Source organism: Larimichthys crocea, chromosome XIII (assembly GCF_000972845.2).
Source record: "Larimichthys crocea isolate SSNF chromosome XIII, L_crocea_2.0, whole genome shotgun sequence".
Lineage (NCBI taxonomy): Eukaryota > Metazoa > Chordata > Actinopteri > Sciaenidae > Larimichthys > Larimichthys crocea.
Genome location: NC_040023.1, coordinates 11,959,494 through 11,977,907, shown reverse-complemented (window position 1 = coordinate 11,977,907; position 18,414 = coordinate 11,959,494). Strand labels below are relative to the sequence as shown.

General features: G+C 47.1%; 1 protein-coding gene across 4 annotated transcripts in view; it reads right to left on the bottom strand.

Annotated features, from left to right (window-relative positions):
- Positions 1-18,414, bottom strand: part of LOC104930577 (glutamate receptor ionotropic, kainate 5) — a 119,036-nt gene that overhangs the window by 19,417 nt on the left and 81,205 nt on the right. For all 4 annotated transcript variants that reach the window (XM_027286591.1, XM_027286594.1, XM_027286592.1 and 1 more), the window contains 10 exons: positions 15,402-15,566; positions 13,826-13,923; positions 11,802-11,967; positions 10,144-10,322; positions 8,627-8,680; positions 5,523-5,684; positions 3,503-3,655; positions 2,125-2,229; positions 205-312; positions 1-108 (listed from right to left, as the gene is read on the bottom strand). The exon at positions 1-108 is cut by the window's left edge and continues 96 nt beyond it. In XM_027286591.1, the coding sequence (XP_027142392.1) occupies positions 1-108; positions 205-312; positions 2,125-2,229; positions 3,503-3,655; positions 5,523-5,684; positions 8,627-8,680; positions 10,144-10,322; positions 11,802-11,967; positions 13,826-13,923; positions 15,402-15,566 (1,298 nt within the window). The remainder of the gene's footprint in view (positions 109-204; positions 313-2,124; positions 2,230-3,502; positions 3,656-5,522; positions 5,685-8,626; positions 8,681-10,143; positions 10,323-11,801; positions 11,968-13,825; positions 13,924-15,401; positions 15,567-18,414) is intronic.

Below are 18,414 nucleotides of genomic sequence, written 5' to 3'. Positions count from 1 at the left end.
CTTCAAGATGTCTGCCAGCTCGCGCAGCATGTCCACACAGAAACCTTCGTACTGGTTGTTCCCCTGAAAGTCCTGATAGTTGGACTTACGCATCACGTACGGGTTTTCCTGTCAGGAGAAGAAGTGACGACACATAACAGCGGATTCAAAGAAGACCAACCCCAGACAGTGATATGTCAGGTCACACCATGTACAGATGATTACCAGTATTGTGGTGACGATTAGCGTCTTGTTAGCCAGCGTCTCCGACGCGTTGAGGTCCAGGGAGGTGGAGTTCATGGCCAACGTGTTGTTGGAGTACCAGGTACCAATCTGTGCATCCAGGAAGAAGAGGAGGAAGAGGTTGAGATGAAAGAAGGAAAGGGAAAGAGAGGTTTTAAAGATTAGTCCATAATCTTTAGAGACTTCAACAAAGTCAGTCAAAGGCAGCTTGAGGTTGCCGAGCAACCAGGGTCAGCTGCAGGTCAGAGCAATTAACTGCAGCTGTGCTCTGTCTGTGTGTGAGTGACTGCTGAGAGACACAGAAAATCTCTAAATGAAGCCCCTCCAACTAGTGGACACTAATGCCAAACGGTAGGTGGTATCAAAAAGCCCAAATGACCGTGAGCATCCTCATCTTGTCGACCATGTGAATGCTGAATTTCAGTGTGTGAAGTTAAAAAATGTGACCTGGGGAGAGAGAGAAAGAACAGGTGCCCCGTGCTCCTTTGGGAAATTTCTCCTCTCCAGTTTACATGGGAGTAGATGGGGCTGTCGGTGGGTGATCCTGGAGCATCAGTGCGTCTCCCGCCAAAACTATAAGTCTGACAGCTTCAGCAGTGATATCGCTGCGTAGCCCACGAATTTTCCTACGTTTCTATGAAATAGAAATTATTTCTGTAGAGTGACATTTGTGGCCACGAGAGCCGTTTGCAAATGTATTTTTTGACAAATGTCCCCTAGCTCTGGAACATTCTACCAATACACACCCATTGTAAAGTTTTCCCGGCCGAGCCGGTCGTTTTGATACTTTTTTTGTGTATGTGCGACCTTGCAGGCACACTCAACTATCTTGATATTTGTGTATGTGCGACCTTGCAGGCACACTCAACTATCTTGATAACTGACAGTTACCTGGCCACCACAGGCTTTAGCGCCACCTAAAGGATCCTAAAGTGAATGTTCTGTTCTTTGGAGAGCGTTTGGAGCTCGTGTGTCTGCAAATCACAAAGACGGAGGTGGATTACAAAGAGAACCAGGAGAAATAAAGAGGAGAGAGTAAGACAGCGAGAGCAAAGGTCAGCAGACAGACAGGCATCCTGGTTGTGTGTCAGCAGACAGACAGGCAGAGCTGAACGATCGATGCTGAACATCGATGGAGGAGGATGTGGATCCTCCTGCCTCATCCAGCAGGTTAAATCAGGTCATAAATACGTGCTGTGTAAACGCCCACGCGCTGACCTGAAACCGACCCAACTGCATCCCGCCCTCACGGCATCACCTGACCTTTCATCTGTTTGTGTATTCATTAGCTGCTAGCACACACCGTGTCGAGAGCAGAGCCATTCATTTGATCTGTGTCATTACAGACATCCCTCCATCCTCGTCTGTGTTCTGCCTAATGAACAGGCTTCCACCAACACCTCGTCTTTAAAGTGTGTTTCCTACTCATATGAAGCTCAGCATAGCCTGTCTGTGATACTCGTCAGTATCTCAGTTACCTGTGGGACTGATTCCTCTTATTTCTAATAAACACACTCTGCACTGTGAGCGTCACTCGTTGAGGTTAGCTGTGTTAGAGTCATATAACTTTTTACAGTGTACTTAACCCTGGCCTGTGGGCCCATTTGACCGTGTGGTGACCTCAGTTGACCTCTGACCTCTTAATGTTCCTCTGAGGTCATAAAGCAACACCTGAGTGTTTGTGTTGATTTTATTGATGGAGGAATGACGGAGCTGCTCGGCGTGAAGCCACGGCCAGCGGCTGTAAACCTGAACATTAAGGTATCGATTACCCAGAATTCCCTGCAGGCTTGTGTAACGTGTAACCACGGCGTGCTCACGGTTTCTTCACGCTAACTGACCTGCTGCTCAGATCAAATCACGTGGACGCTAACAGCAGGCTGACCCCATGTGACCTCTGACCTCTTTATGGCCCCCGGGGTGTTTCTCCAGGATCCTCAGGGTGTAATTGGTCCTCTGGCCTTTGCTGTTGAACTCAATGTGACCCGTCAGACCGTCGTACTCCACCTGAAGACACCAACACAGAGACACCAACACATGATGTCAGCCGAGAGCAGCTGAGTCTGAAGAAGAAGAAGCTTATCAAGAGAAATAAGATTCATGTTGGACAGATCAGTGTGTGTGTGTGTGTATCTGCATGGCTCAAGATGAATTACATCCCACAAACAGTGTGGCACGAGAGACAGGGAGAGAGGTTTGTCTCTGGTTGCTGCCAAAAACAGTGCAGAGATGATGAAGTGATGCACTGAGAGCAACACAAACAGTATGGAGGGAGGTGAAGGAGGGAGGGAGGTGAAGGAAGGAGGTGAAGGAAGGAGGTGAAGGAGGGAAGGAGGTGAAGGAAGGAGGTGAAGGAGGGAGGTGAAGGAAGGAGGTGAAGGAAGGAAGAAACAACAAGTGTCAGACAGAAGAAGCTCACACTGTGAAACAGACAGCTGTCGTTACGTTATCCAGCTGAGCTTAAAGATGTGACATGATAACTGCTTTAATGTGGGACCTGAGCAGCCTCCTGGTGACAGGCGTGTGTTGGTTTGACTAATCCATCCACCCTAACCTAACCTAACCTAACCTAAGCTAACCTAACCTAACCTAACCTAACCTAACCTAACCTAAGCTAACCTAATCTAACCTAACCTAACCTAACCTCACCTCCTCCACATGTGGATGTTCAAACATTAAGCTCACATGGACGTCTCTGGAAATGAAGTGAACTACGGCGTGATCAGATGAACAGCAGAGTTTATATTCAGTGTAGGGCGAGAGAACGTGAACCATCCATCCACCCATCCATCCATCCATCCATCCATCCATCCATCCATCCATCCACCCATCCATCCATCCACCCATCCATCCACCCATCCATCCATCCATTATCCATCCATCCACCCATCCATCCATCCATCCATCCATCCATCCATCCATCCATCCATGCATCCACCCATCCATCATCCATCCATCCACCCATCCATCCATCCATCATCCATCCACCCATCCATCCATCCATCATCCATCCATCATCCTGTGTGCTAAGCTTGGCTAAAACATCCTGCATGTATCTGTGGAACACAGACATGAAACTGATCGAGGACGTCAGAGCACAGCAGGACGTAAACAACAAGTCACGTGACGTTAAACCATGGACAGCATGAAACATGGACATCACTGGCTGTGGCCTCCATCAGCTAATCCAAAAATGAGGTGCAGCGTGGGTGAAGCTGACACCTGTGATGACAGGTGTGTGTGTGTGTGTGTGTGTGTGTGTGTGTGTGTGTGTGTTTACCATGCGCAGGTAGTTCATGAGGCTCGTTCCATGCTGCCAGATGAGCGGGGAGGTGCAGCTCAGCGGCTTCACTCCGATCTCCTGACTGCGGTTCAGCTCCCGCACGGCGCTCACCACCACGTGAATCGCATCGAACATCAGAGCTGATGACAGCTGGAAGAACACGCAACACACAACACACAACATAAGACACAACACACAACACAACACACAACTGGGTTTTACAACAGAAACTGTGAAACTGTGAGTGAAGTTTCTGTAGAATCAAACGAGCTCCAGCAGCTTCTTCTATCCATCTGTGAGATGTTCCACTGACTGAGTGTGAACAGGTCGTGCACAGAGAGTTCATCAGACCTCAGACCAGACAGAGGATGTGTTGCAAAACCAAAACGAGCAGCTAAAAGAGGCTAAAAAGGATCAGCAGAGTTTCTGATTATTCTCGCTCATTAAATGGTGCAATGTTCAAACAAACACTGGCCGAGACAAACGATGAAAAATGTGTTTGTGTGTCTGTTTATCGTCCGACAGGCGAGAAAAAGAAGCGCTCCTATCAGCGGCGTTCGGCGTCACACGGCTCAGCGAGCCTATCAGAGGCTGACGTTCTGACGTTCTGACGTTCTGCTCTGCTCGGGCAGTTGTCAGTCACACTGACACTGAGGGAATCAGACAAATCGTATGGAGACGAGCTTCACAGTCTGTCGACGGCTGATAAAAAAGATGGATGTGTGACTGAGTGAGTCGATAGTTTCAGGGCTGGGTGACGATAACTAATTACAGTTTGAAGAGAGGAAGATAGATGAGGGAAGATAACGAGGAAAGAGTGAAAAATGATTGGCAGCTCTCAACAAAGATTCGTCCGTTTGGTCCTGGAGTTCATGCACCAGCGTTCAGTGACCGTGACTTCAGGACGTATCAGACTCAAGAGAAAGTTCAAAATGTGACAACACTGTTCAGTCATCATGAAACTACTTTGAACGTTACAGACAACTCGTTCACAGTCTAACTCGAGCCGCACGCTTCAAGATATCAGGCCGGTCCCTCGAGCTTCATGTCCGGATGTTCAGAGCTCTGAATCGTCTGGGTGTGAACTCAAGCTGACGCAGGTGTGTAAGGTTCAGGAGAAGATTGTAAGTTCTGTTAGTGACCTGAACTCATGCAGCTGTGCAGAACTCCTAACCTAACCTCCTCCACACATGGATCATGCACGTTTTAAGATTTGATATTTTATTGAAAATAATAATAAATAAATAGATCAGCTGAGAAGTGGCCTCATTTCTCCAGTCAGCTGATGTCAAACTGAAGATTGTTTGAATCTTTCACGATGATAAAAACACGAAGCTTCTTCCTTTAAAGGAAACTCAGATCATCGTGTGCCTGCAGTCATTTCATCTGATAATCATATAATAACCATAATTACCACAATGATAAACTCATCACAATCAAAACAACCGTATTTATGGCTCCTCCGAGCTCCGTAAGTGAATAAATAGAAGTAATGAAGCCCCGGGGGACGTTCTCCGCGGTGATGCTGGCGTCTTCGGTGATTGAGATAAACACCATTGTCATTACTGTTATCTTCATCATGGCTCGCTGTTATTGCCTCAGAGCTGCAGAGACGGATTTGTCCTGATCCGTCTCCTCGTTCTGAAGGAGGAGACGGATCAGGAGCAGGAACATGTGATCAAACCTTTGAGCAACACGATTTTAGTTCTTGTCTTTATTATTTCAGCGTTAGAACTGTCGGGCTGCCACTTCATTTAGCGCTCATGTTTTGTAATTGGACTCATTATGTGCAGATCACGTCGTACTTATCTGATTAAGGCTCATTTCTTAATGTCATTATCTGGAGGTGTTTTTAATTGGCCGCTCATAAAGACAGATTTGGGTTAAAGAGGTTCTGCCCTGTGAGAGAGGTCGCAGAACCTGAGCAGCAACGAGGAAACCGAACACAAACATTGGGTCTCAGTAACATGAGCTGCTGTGTCTGCTGTCGGTGACCTGGTTGATGATTGGCTCTTACCGCTGGTCCTGGGTACGGGCTGATGTCGCATCCTTCCATCCAGGACAGGTTGAGGCTCCTGAGGAACTCCAGGTAGAAGGGGTGACTGCCGTTCAGCATGGAGAAGCCCACGATGTTGGACTGATTGTCCACCACGTCGTCCAGCCGCAGCAGAGGGAAGTCCTGAAGACAGACGGACAGAAAAAGACGGAGAGTCTGTCTGCTGTGATGCATGTGAATACAAAGCAGGAGCTGTGAGCTGCAGAAACAACGAGCATTTAAGATCACAGCGGGAGGAACTCCCAGAGAGTGAAGGATGAAAGAACAGCAGAAGGAAGAGGAGGACAGAAACAAACGGAGGGCCTGATTGGGTTTTTCTGCACGACGTCAAGTTCAATTTTTAAATTCAGAGCAGGCTAAGAGGAAAAAAAGATGGACATCAAACGCTGGGGAGTTTCAAAGAGCTTCAAATAGTCCTTGAAGGCAAGCCGGAGTCACGCCGCGCTCTGCTGCCGAAACAAACCAGAATCAAACTGTGGCTCGGCCCGACAACGTCTGTGTTCGCTCTGAACCTGAAGCTGACAGTGAAACATTTAGCTTCAGCTAACACACACACACACACACACACACACACACACACACACACACACACACACACACACACACACACACAGACAGATATTTTTCATGGGAGTTGGTGGAGACCAAAAATAGAGCTAACAGGAAAAACCTGCGACTAATCTGAAAAAAACAACTTCTGTAATTCAGTATTAATCAGGATCATTAATAATTCAGTGTTCTATATCACGATGTCTCCGTATCGAATCACAATAGTTCACTTGAGGTGTTAATGAGGATGAAAACAGTCGGTGTAAACAGCCTGACACCACCTATTCTGCCAGGCTGCACCCAGACGGGCGTCTCCACCCGTGGTGATGGACGTCTCGCTCGCCCCTCTGTCAAACTTTCATCTTTGGACGCGTCTAATCGGAGCTCTCCAATAGTTCTGATCTGATGATTCTTTTTGAAGGTGCTTTCACAGAGAAGAATCATTAAAAACTTGTTTTTTTCCAGCCTGGTATCACAGGAGTCTGACCACACGTCCTTTGTGTGTCTCTAATTGTTCTGACTCGGACTTTCTTCTTCGTGTTCATGCTGTTTCTTTTCCTGTTTGATTCAGGATCTAGTTAGTGGACACGTCTCACTGTGGGCCAGAGTGTTGGACGGACACACTGTCATCATCATCATTTGGCTGCGTCTCCAGCAGGGTTAAAAATACTCTGGCACAGAATCTATCCAGTCTGCAGAAACTGTGTCTGTGAAGGGGATGAGACGGAGGAGGAGGAGGGGAGGCTTCGTTTTTTCACCATCGAGGCCCAAAACTGAGTCAAACATCTGGATCTTTTCCATCCAGCTGTTGAGACTGACGCTAACCTGCATGTAAGGTTAATTTCTTAATCCCCGAATCTCTCCGTCACTTATTTCCTCCACCACGTCCCAGCCTGGCGGGAAGCTGCTGCTGTTGTTCTCGTTGTTGTTGTTGCTGCCAGTTTCCAAATCAATTTCAGCCACGGCCAAGTACACTGTCAGACTGTGGGCCTGCCAGCCGTGACAAAGAGCTGCTGGCTGGAGGAGCAGCGGCGAGGCCAGCACTGCTGAGGGAGGAAACACTGCGACAGTGTTCCAGAAGGACGCCAGCGACGCAGCGAGTGCAGCACGCTTCAGGAGGACGCTGAAGAAGCAGCTGATGAGGGCGGATGAAGGTCAGCTCAGATGTGACGGTGTTTCAAAGAGCAATGAGTGAGATTCAGATTCTTTCCTGGAGGACGTGACCATCATGTATCTGATTACTTCAGCAGAGTCCAGACGTCTGAAACTCATGTTGGACTTTCACAGTCAGTCAACAAAACATTTGAATCAAGTTTACACGTCCAGTCAAACTCTAACTTATTTACAGAATATAATATTCAGAACTTTCGAAGGTTGTGTTCAGTGCTGACACGAGCTCATAGCAACAGAACCAGCAGACAGAACTCTGCTTACTGTTTAAGGACTCCACATAACCCGAGTCTTCTCATCCCATCCAGCAGCTGTAAAGTCATTTTAATCTGGACTAACGTGTTTGACGAGCTGGCAGACGGGACGGACAGCGCCGAGCAAATGAAGAACAGAGGCCGTCCAGATGGCATCACGATGGAGGACGTGAGTCCTGCTGTCAATTAGCTCAGATTTAATGAACGTGATCTAATGTTTGCTTTGACCCTCATTACACACAGCTGATGGTCTTCTACATGGAAGCCACATTTCCAGCCCGGTTCAGTTAAAGTCCACCGACACCGGACAAAAACTAGAAGCTAAAAGAGGCTGAAAATCTCCCAGAGTCAGTTTCTGTAAGAGATTTAAAGTCAGTGAAATTACAGATTTTCTTCCAGTTTTGTTCTTTTCACACTCGGGCGGTGAACTCGACATAACATCCGTCCTCGCCTCGTCTCAGTCAGCAGAGCGTGCTCAACACAAAGTTAAAGGTAGGTCAAAGACGGGCGTAGGAGTGTGTTGAGCTGTGTGTTGGTTCCTGTCCAGGGTTCTGCTGGAGAACGGCAGCTTCGCCCTTGGTTACGCGAGCGTTGGCGTGACGTGCCCTTGTGAACGGCTCCAAACGGCAGCGTTTAGAGATCAAGACGAGTTATTATCCACGCAAAGTCCCATCGCACAAGGGCGCGACACCGGACATGGAAATTATAATGATGACAAACGGCGACGAGGAGAGAGAGAGGAGTTATGGGTAAAGAGGGGAGGCGTGCTGGATCACAGGTGAGAGAGGAGGAGGTCTACAAACATCCAGCACTGTACTGAACTCATTTAATCCATGATGACCACGGGATGATGGATCTGTCCACTCGTCATGTTGCTGCACTCTCTTTGTGTTTCATGACATGTTCATGGCTTCAGTCCAGTTTATGTTTTCTGCTTTTTATTGTAGTTTGTAGCTGAGCTGCATAAATAAAATGTATTATTTTTATTTACAGAGATGGTGAAAAATGAGAGAGAGGAGACAAGATGGAAGAACAGAAAGGAAATGTGAAGGAGAGATGGAATAAAGAAGGAGGAGGTGATGAGGCTCTTACCATGGTGGTGAGGATGTACTTGTAAAAGGCTGATGTCATCCCCAGCTCGTTCGCCTGCAGGTCACCAGAGAAGAAGAAGAAGACAAACTGTGAAACAGGACGTACACAAACTGACTCTGAAGAAACACCAGTCACAGTTTATTAAAAAGGAACCATCTGCTGTATGTCCCCTCCTGCTCGCCGTAGTTTCACCGCCTGCTTCTTTAATCACATGAAACAACCTTCAAACAGCGACCAGGCCTCCGAACACATCTACAGGATCTGTGAGCGACGAGACGCCGCTCAGAAAGTTTGTGGAGGTAAAAGAGAGACGGAGAACAGCAGCAGACGACTTGAAGGTGAAAAGACGTCTTTAATTTGGAACGTTGTGCAGACGTTTGAATTACAATCGGCAGGAGGTTAAACGCTGATACGGAGGCCAGACGTCTAAAAACTTTCAATTCTATTTGAGTTTTCAAAGCTGAGCTTCGACCTTGATGATGGGACGTCACGGAGACCACGTCCAGGTTTTAGACAGTCTGCGGGGACGTCACGGAGACTACGTCCAGGATTTAGACAGTCTGAGGGGACGTCACAGAGACTACGTCCAGGTTTTAGACAGTCTGCGGGGACGTCACGGAGACTACGTCCAGGTTTTAGACAGTCTGCGGGGACGTCACAGAGACTACGTCCAGGTTTTAGACAGTCTGCGGGTACGTCACAGAGACTACGTCCAGGTTTTAGACAGTCTGCGGGGACGTCACGGAGACTACGTCCAGGTTTTAGACAGTCTGCGGGGACGTCACGGAGACTACGTCCAGGTTTTAGACAGTCTGCGGGGACGTCACGGAGACTACGTCCAGGTTTTAGACAGTCTGCGGGGACGTCACGGAGACTACGTCCAGGTTTTAGACAGTCTGCGGGGACGTCACGGAGACTACGTCCAGGTTTTAGACAGTCTGCGGGGACGTCACGGAGACTACGTCCAGGTTTTAGACAGTCTGCGGGGACGTCACGGAGACTACGTCCAGGTTTTAGACAGTCTGCGGGGACGTCACGGAGACTACGTCCAGGTTTTAGACAGTCTGCGGGGACGTCACGGAGACTACGTCCAGGTTTTAGACAGTCTGCGGGGACGTCACGGAGACTACGTCCAGGTTTTAGACAGTCTGCGGGGACGTCACGGAGACTACGTCCAGGTTTTAGACAGTCTGCGGGGACGTCACGGAGACTACGTCCAGGTTTTAGACAGTCTGCGGGGACGTCACGGAGACTACGTCCAGGTTTTAGACAGTCTGCGGGGACGTCACGGAGACTACGTCCAGGTTTTAGACAGTCTGCGGGGACGTCACGGAGACTACGTCCAGGTTTTAGACAGTCTGCGGGGACGTCACGGAGACCACGTCCAGGTTTTAGACAGTCTGCGGGGACGTCACGGAGACTATGTCCAGGTTTTAGACAGTCTACGGGGACGTCACGGAGACAAACATCAGACAAACATGTGTTTACAGAGCATGTGACTGTGACTCCGCCCTCACCTTCCGGAGGATGTGGTAGGAGATGGAGGCGTTGGCGTCGATGATGATGGTGGCCACCTTGTCGTCTCGGATCTCCTTCAGCAGGGGGGTGGGGTCCAGGCTGTCGTCCAGCATTCGCACCGACAGCGTCTCCCTGGAGATGAGGAAGCGGTGGACCAGCTCCTCCAATCGCAGCAGGCCTGAGGGGTGGAGTCAGAAATCAGGAAGTGTAACAGACTTCATCAAACACATGGTCCAATCAGCATCGACCCACTGGGAGGGTCCGCCACTTCCTGTAAAAACGCTCAGACAGACAGGAAGTTGTTCAGAGGAAGGTTAGAGTTAAAGTTTGGAACGCGGCCGCTCTGTCTGCATTAACATTCAGAGCCGGGTCCGTCAGCTTCTGACTAATCGCTGCCATAAAGCGTTCATCACGCCGCCGCTGGGTTAAACTGGCTGACAGGTGACGTTCACCACAACAACACAGGCCTGTTAAACAGCTCGGGCACAGGAGCGTTCAAACCGTGAGCCGGGGCAGCCCAGCCGGGTGGGAAAACAGGAGAGAGCTCAATGGAGAAGAGGAAGAAGGAAAGGAAACATTTCAAACAGCTGTGGTTCGTTCCCTGATGTTTGCTTGGTTCAGATTTGTCACATGATGCTTGATAAATATATGCAGAGTGTGTCGTTACACATCTGGACATAAAAAAGGTCGTAAAAAGTGTGATGTCATAAAATTTATGGAGCATTTTATGGATGAAAACAACTTTTGCAACAACATCTCAGTCTCAGTGTTGATAAAATGATTCTATCAGCTGTTTCTGATGCTGATGGATGCTCTGTTTTATATCAGCCGTCTTTACTGGATTCTATTTATTCCGTCGCTCACGTTGTTGATAGACGAGGTTGAAATGAGAAGTTATCTATATATCATTTACACCAACTAAACATGAAAATATAACAAATTAAAATGTCTGTGAAGGTTCTCAGTCATCTTTCTTCAAAAAAGGGGCAGGACTCGACGATATTTGCATCTTGGGCAGGAAAACCAGGCGGTGGAGGAGTGAAGGAGGACATCTATGAGGAACCTTCAGAGGAGGAGGCCTCAGACACTTTTCCTCCACATACAACGTTCTGGTTTCATCCCTTCCCAGGACTCTGAACAGCAGCATTCACACTTGGCCTCATGTGACTCTAACGAGACCTCAGGAGACCTTAATGATAGTCGTCATAACAACGATTACTAACGAGCTAAATGGAACGATGTGCTGATCTATGATCTTTCTTCAGTCAGAACTGAAGAAGCTTCTTGGATGAGAGGAGAAACATCTTCACTGATCTACAAACAGGTCCAGTTGACCCATATATGTATCATAGAGTAGAAATACATGTTTTTTCATCTTTAACAAAGTCCAGATGATTCCAACATTTCATTAAAAATCTCCCTGCAGCTCTCTTTGAAGGAGAAAACCAAAGTAGCAGGATCTTCGTGAACACTGCAGCGTTTGAAAAACTGCTTGATGTGAACAAACCCCAACTGCTCCCCGTGCAGCACATTCAACCACTCAGCACTTTCTTCAGATATCTAATACCAGCGGAGCACAGCCGAGAATCGAGCAGATAAACAAAAGCAACGGACCAGGAGCTTCGGTTCAGCTCGAGAGGAAAAGATCTGGACTCACACTCTGCTTTGGCACAGACGAGGCTTGCTGTCGGGTAACCGAAGGAGCGCAGGATGGATCCGATGGCCAGGCTCAGGTCCTCGTTACTCGGGTAAAGAGTCACCGAGGCGAAGCGAAGGTACGGCAGCTTCGGGGTTTCCTCAGGACCGATCTTCACGTGAGGGATCTGAGGGGAGGAGGAAGAAGAAGTTTTAGGAAGGACAACAAAAAGGACAGAAAAGACGCCTCTGGGTTCCTTCAGGGTGATTTTCATGTTGGACGAAAGTAAAGAAGGGAAAGGAGGTGAAAAGAAACAACAGGAAAAGTTTTTTTATGTATCCTGTGTGTAATCTGTGTTCTTAAAGGTTAGAGGAGCAAAGGTTGTTGGTTCAAACCCATGGACCAGCAGATGTGGGTCCAGCTTGGAGGTGTAAATGTGATCAGGAAGTCCCTGGAAGAGAAACGCTGTGAATAAATAAAGGTTAAAACAAAATCGCCTCCCGGTTCCTCTTTATTTGTCTTATCTTTATTCTTTGTGTTGTAGCTTTTGTTGGTTTTTATCACCTACAATCAGGAAAAACCATCCGTGTATGTGACCCGTGATTTGAATCTGCTCCAACATTTAATGGGTTTTCCTTCGCTACACCTTTCCTAGTCCAGTCTGTAATCCTGCTTACAGACAAATAAAATATAAGCTCCTCTGTGGGAAGAGGGTAATAAAAGCCACCTCTGACATCACTGCAGAGACTCCTCGGTGGAGGTCTTCCAGTTATGAATTGTGTTAACAGTCCAACAATCTTTACGTATGCGTGTTTTTGTTGTGAAGCTGCAAAAAGATTTTCTTGCTGTCGGACAATAAAGATCTGAACTGCAGAAAGAAGAAAAGTATTAAAGAGGTGACGACATCAAAGGATCAAACATTCTTCATAAATCATCAAACCTTCACGGGGAGAGTGAAAGCTTTGAGCAGACTCTGACGCTCGCTGATAATCGAGTCTTTGTTCAGGTTCAAAATGAAAATCTTAAAGTGGAACAAAGCCTTGATCATCGGTGTTTCATGCAGGAATCACAGAGTTTGTGTTCACGTGACATCTGCGGAGGAAGTCAACTTCAACACAACGCTGAAGGTCGCTTTAGTGAGCGACAAAGTCTGCGTTAAGGAGATTCGTTGGGGTGGATGGACGGGTCAAACCAGCCAATCAGGAGCAGGAGAACCTAAAAGTCATCATTGATTCATTTAAAGTTTGAAGCTACATTCAGGATCTTCTCCTGAAAGAAACAAAGTACGTCTGTGGTCTCTGGTTTCTAATAAAAGCTCGCTGAGGTTAGATTCGCTTTAAGCGGCAAAACTTTGTTTTAGGAAAACTTCCAGTTACATTTCTTAGCTGATATTTACGACATGAGCTGACGTTGGGTTTCATGAGGGATTGGACTCAGTCTAATGAAAATCTCAGAGCTTTTCCTGTTAATCTCAGACAAACAGATTCTTAAAGCTGCTCTGTTTCAGAGCAAAGACCTGACTGTGACTCACTGTGTCTGTTTCAGCTGAAAGATTCAAGACACATTTAAAAATGAATCACATCAGCGATGAATAAAGAATCAGGTCAGAGGCCAAACGTCCTGTGTGATCCGCTGCTCGGCGATTTAACCTCCGTTCACACCTGCGGAGGTTTAAACGGTAAACTGTAATTAGCTCAGCTGGGCTTCACTCTGATCTCAGAGCTTTATTTTAAATCCGAGCGGAGAATCCAATAATATGAGACCCGTCAGGCGAAGGAGAGGATATCAGGCCGGGTTAGAGGCTTAGCAGGAGGTGGAGATGGACCGGCGTAGATTCACTCAGGCAGGAAAACGGTTAAAAGTTAAATCCACACCGACATTTCAGTGTCACTGCGGACGTCAACACAGTTCATCTGAATAATCTGACAGATTGTAACAGTTAGCTGTTACATTTAGTGCTGTTAATATCAGGTAATATCAGTTAAAGTCATACATGACAGTACAGTGTGACTGAGTTTCACGTTTCGGATCCAGATGTGGCTCACCTCTTTCTCCCCACAGATGTGGCTGATGGTGGACCCGGAGGCGGGGCTGGAGGCGGGGCCGATCACTGAGACCACGCCCTTGGGCAGGATCTGACACACTAAGAGAGAAAAAGACCAAAAATAACAAACTTTAAATGGTGCCATGGTGTTTGCTCGCTCTGTTTGAGCTCCGGTTTTGGTCTCCACCACCTCCTGAGATAAACTTCACTGTAGATTCATGAATTCACTTTAGTTGTTGTTAGGCAAACTATATGAACATAAGATATGTTGCTGCTATAAAGATGTTTCCATGGTTACCACACGTACAGCTTCATATTTAGACTTTAGGAGTCAAATGTTGGAGCTAATGCTTTGCACGGTTGCTGTTTGAAGAAGAAGAAGAAGAAGAAGAAGAAGAAGAAGAAGTGATAAAATGTTGCGATCATCATTTCCAGTAAATTCACAACTGCCGTACTCGAACACTACCCTGCTGACATGAGTGCACTACACTGGGAAGTACACAGTGCTACACAGAAGAGTCCTAACGTGAGTGTACAGTAATGTTTGACTCATTCTGCACAGACTGGAGTAATCTATGATGGCTTTTTATTATTTTCTTTGAATTGAATCAGTTGAGTGAATCTGCATCACTTTCAAAAGACAAAAGACATTTCAGTGAACGCAACTGAAGAATTTGGTTTGTAAATACTTTTTTTGATATTTTGGCCTTGAATCCAACAAACGCTCTTCAGTCACAAACCGAGCGTTCCTGCAGTCACTGATTCATCCACAAACCAAGTGTTTGTTTGTTTTCTGCTTCATAAAAACCTTTGTATGAAACAGAAATAATAATTTCATGTTTCATTCATGAGAGGAACATACAACACATGACGCACTTTGCAGGTCAACAAAAGAAAAGCATGTTGGTGAAGAAGAGGTCGAATCTTTGAAACATGAAGAGACGAACATGATTGGATCTGTGCTTTGTATGTTTGTCCATGCAGATTGTTTATTGGTCAGTTAATGTAAGCTGTGTGTGTGTGTGTGTGTGTGTGTACAGCTCTGACAGGAAACATTAACCGCCTCTCGGCCAGGCGGTTCATAATCAATAAACATGAACAGCAGGCGCTCATGCAGAACGCCGCGATGCTCTCCCCGGTCACGATGACCTCCGCTTCACACCGACGCTGCGTCATCGTCCATCTGAGCGTCTGTCCGCGTGTCTGCTTCCATCATGTTCAAGCAGAAAGTCAGCGGTGTGAAACATCTCATCACAGATGAGTTCAAATCCATCTTCAATAGTTGTACAGAAGCTTTTTGGACCAGATCAACCGAACCCGCAACAGATCCAACAAAACTACCAACTCGTGAAACTAGAACACGTTAGTTCCCCTCGAGCGTCGACAGGAGTGTTTTGATGTTGTTACAGTTTCAGAGCCTGCGTGATATTTAAAGGTTTGCACCTGCTGACCTGCCCTGTTAAATAACAGTTGCTGCTTTATCGCCTCCTCACAAAACTCTTCCTGAAGTTCACGCCAATGAAAATGTCAAGTCTGAGCTCGATGAAGAAGATTAAGAGGAGAGGACGGTGGCTTACTGGTGTCGGTGGTGTCGTACTGGGAGTCCTTCTGCAGCTCGTAGACGTCCACCTCCACCCTCGCCTGGGAGGTTTCCGCCATCAGACTGTTGATGTTCTCCCTCGCCAGAGCCAGCGCCAGACGCTCGCCATGACCACACACTGACTGGTCGTCCAAAATGGCCGCTGTAGGGACAAAGGTTGAGAAATGGACACATGTTATGACAACAGGGATCGCTTTAATGATGGATTAGACCAGAACATGTTCACTGACACACTGGAAAGGATGGCAGGAACCCCCCCCATAAACAAGCTGTATGGTGTCCCCCAGGGTTCAATTCTGGGTCCCCTGTTAGTCTCCATCTATATGCTTCCTCTTGGTCAGTAAATATAAAGTCCAGTTTCACTGTTAAGCTGATGACAAACACAGCACCTCATTGTAAACTGTCTGTATGTTTTTATCATTTGAGAAATACAGCCAAGGTTACGTCTTTGATTCAACCCACGAAACCGAAGTCAGAATTCAACCCACCGCCTTCGGTTCATCTGAAACGCAGCAGAAAATATGTGAAGAGGAGTGAGACACTTTGAAGACTGTCACAAGGTAAAATGATGCTGACAACACAGCGATAACATCTGTTTCTCTGAACAGACACAATATGGTCCAAACCTGACCCGCAGAATCAGGACTAGACCGACAGATTCAGATTTTGAATAATCCAAGCTGCTTCTACTACAGGTGTAAGTGGGGCAGTCATGACTGGCTCAGCCAGGTGAAACAACCTGTACAGGCCGAGAAGAGGAAACGGACGAGACCAAAAATAGGTTTGATTCTCGTCTTTAAACAGGAAGCAGCAGCTGCAGCGACGGATAAAAAGCGACTCGTCATCGTTTCTGTTTCCTCGTACTAGTAAAGTAAAGAGAGTAGCTGGTGGCTGTACAGTAACACCTGCCATGTTTATTTCCGTCGCTGCCTCGCCTGCTTTGAATGCTGAACATGCTGATGGGAGCGCGTGCAGAATGCAAAGCATGGAGCAGCCAGGTACTTCATTACATGGACACGATGCTGCTGCTGCTGCCTGATCTGACTACCAGCAACGTTTTAACCACAGAAGACGAGGAAGAACGTGAACAGCAGCGATTCTGCAGACGCTGAACTGTAACGGCGCAGAGCAAAGACACAAAAATCAAAGTGGATACGCTGCTGAGAGTCAGGAACAAGCAGAACGTCTGCTGCTGCTGCCGGGGTTTGTTCTGGGTTTGATTTGTGTTTCTTAAATAATTAACGTCTCTCAGGCGATCTATCGTGTCCGTCCTCAGAAAGACTGTTGTGGGTGTCTGCAGTTTAGAGAGGCAGATGGTTCCCGTGGAGTTATCCGACGCTCTCTGAATCGTGGCGGTGTGGCAGAAACTCCTCAGGAATCAAACTGAAGAGGAAGAACACACAAGAAGAAGTCATGTCTGACACTGACGTCTGTCTCTAGACCTGGATCAGACCTGCAGCGTCTCCTGAGAACCACGTTAAACAAAAGGAGGCGAAACGAGGTCACCACCCCACAAAGAGTTCCTGTTTGTCTCCACGTCTGCACAGTATAACATCTGATCCAGTTTCACCAGAATCACTGAAGAAAGTTCTGAAGTTCATCAGAAACATTTCTGAAGAAACAGCCAGAGTCTACCCACAATCCTCGGCTCTCGGAGGGATGAGGAGGGAGGTGGATGAAGATGAGAGGCTGAGATAAAGAGTCTTCAGGAGCCTGAGCAGTTTCAGACACTATCTGTGTTTACACGGGTCACTGCGACCACACACACACACACACACACACACACACACACACACACACTGTGTGCAGCAACAATGCCGGACAGAAGTAATCACAGAGGGTCAAACACTTGAACTGAAAGTTTCTGAAGTGACTCTCTGTTTGTTTTTCTGGAATGTGAGAGACAAAGACTGTCTAAAACCTGGACATAGTCTCCGTGACGTCCCCGCAGACTGTCTAAAACCTGGACGTAGTCTCCGTGACGTCCCCGCAGACTGTCTAAAACCTGGACTGCAGTTTTTTTGCACTTCCCTTGGTCCGGACTTTCAGGTGTACTTGTGTGACATCATTGGTGGGCGTGGTTACCTGTCGGTGAAGCTCGCTGTGGGGAGGATTGCATGTCATTGCACAGCTGTTCGTCTTATTGTGTCCACCCTCTGCACTGACTGAAAATCAAAAGATCCTGAAATAAATCTCCATCGGTGCGTCGATACTTCCTCCTCCGGCAGGATTTAAAAAATCAAGGCGAGTGCATAAATATTGTAGTGATGGATTTTAACAATTCAGCAGCATCAGTGTCCTTCAGCCGCCGCTAAAAACCTCCATGAATTATTCCGACCTGTGCGATCCGTCATTCTGAAGGACTCATTAGCTTAAATTCATCAATAGATATCTCTGAACTACAGCGGGGACGCCGTGTGAAAAGGTAGTTTGTCACCACATTAATCCTTTAAGAATTAGCTCAGTCCATTTTTCAGACGTGCAGCAGAAAACTCGCTTTGAAAGTGAAGATGTCAGTTTTTATTTAAAACGCCTCATTTGGGAGGAAAACCCAAACTGAATATCAATGTCAGACGTTTCTCCTGCTCTGACCTCTGAGCAGAAACCTTCAACAGAGATGAAGAAAATCAAACAACTGAATAAAAAGAGAAACGCTGTGAGAGACGAAGCAGAAGTAAACAGATCCTCTGCTGGCCTGCAGCTTTAATCTGAAGGATTCAGCGATCTTTAACAAACACCCTGCGGCTGCACATTAACACAATATCTCTGCTAAATGACTCAAACTACAACTGCAGGCTCTGATAACCACAGTGTTACTGTTGGGGACCGCCACACCACAGCCCCACTTAAAGAAACTCCATTCAAACATGGACGTCCTCATGCAGGCGGGTGGATGTGTGCACAGAGGAGGACTGCAGCGCCGAGCTTCTCGGTCTGATCTGTTGTTTCTCTCTGTTTTGTCTCGTCTCTCTGAATCCGTCGACCTACCT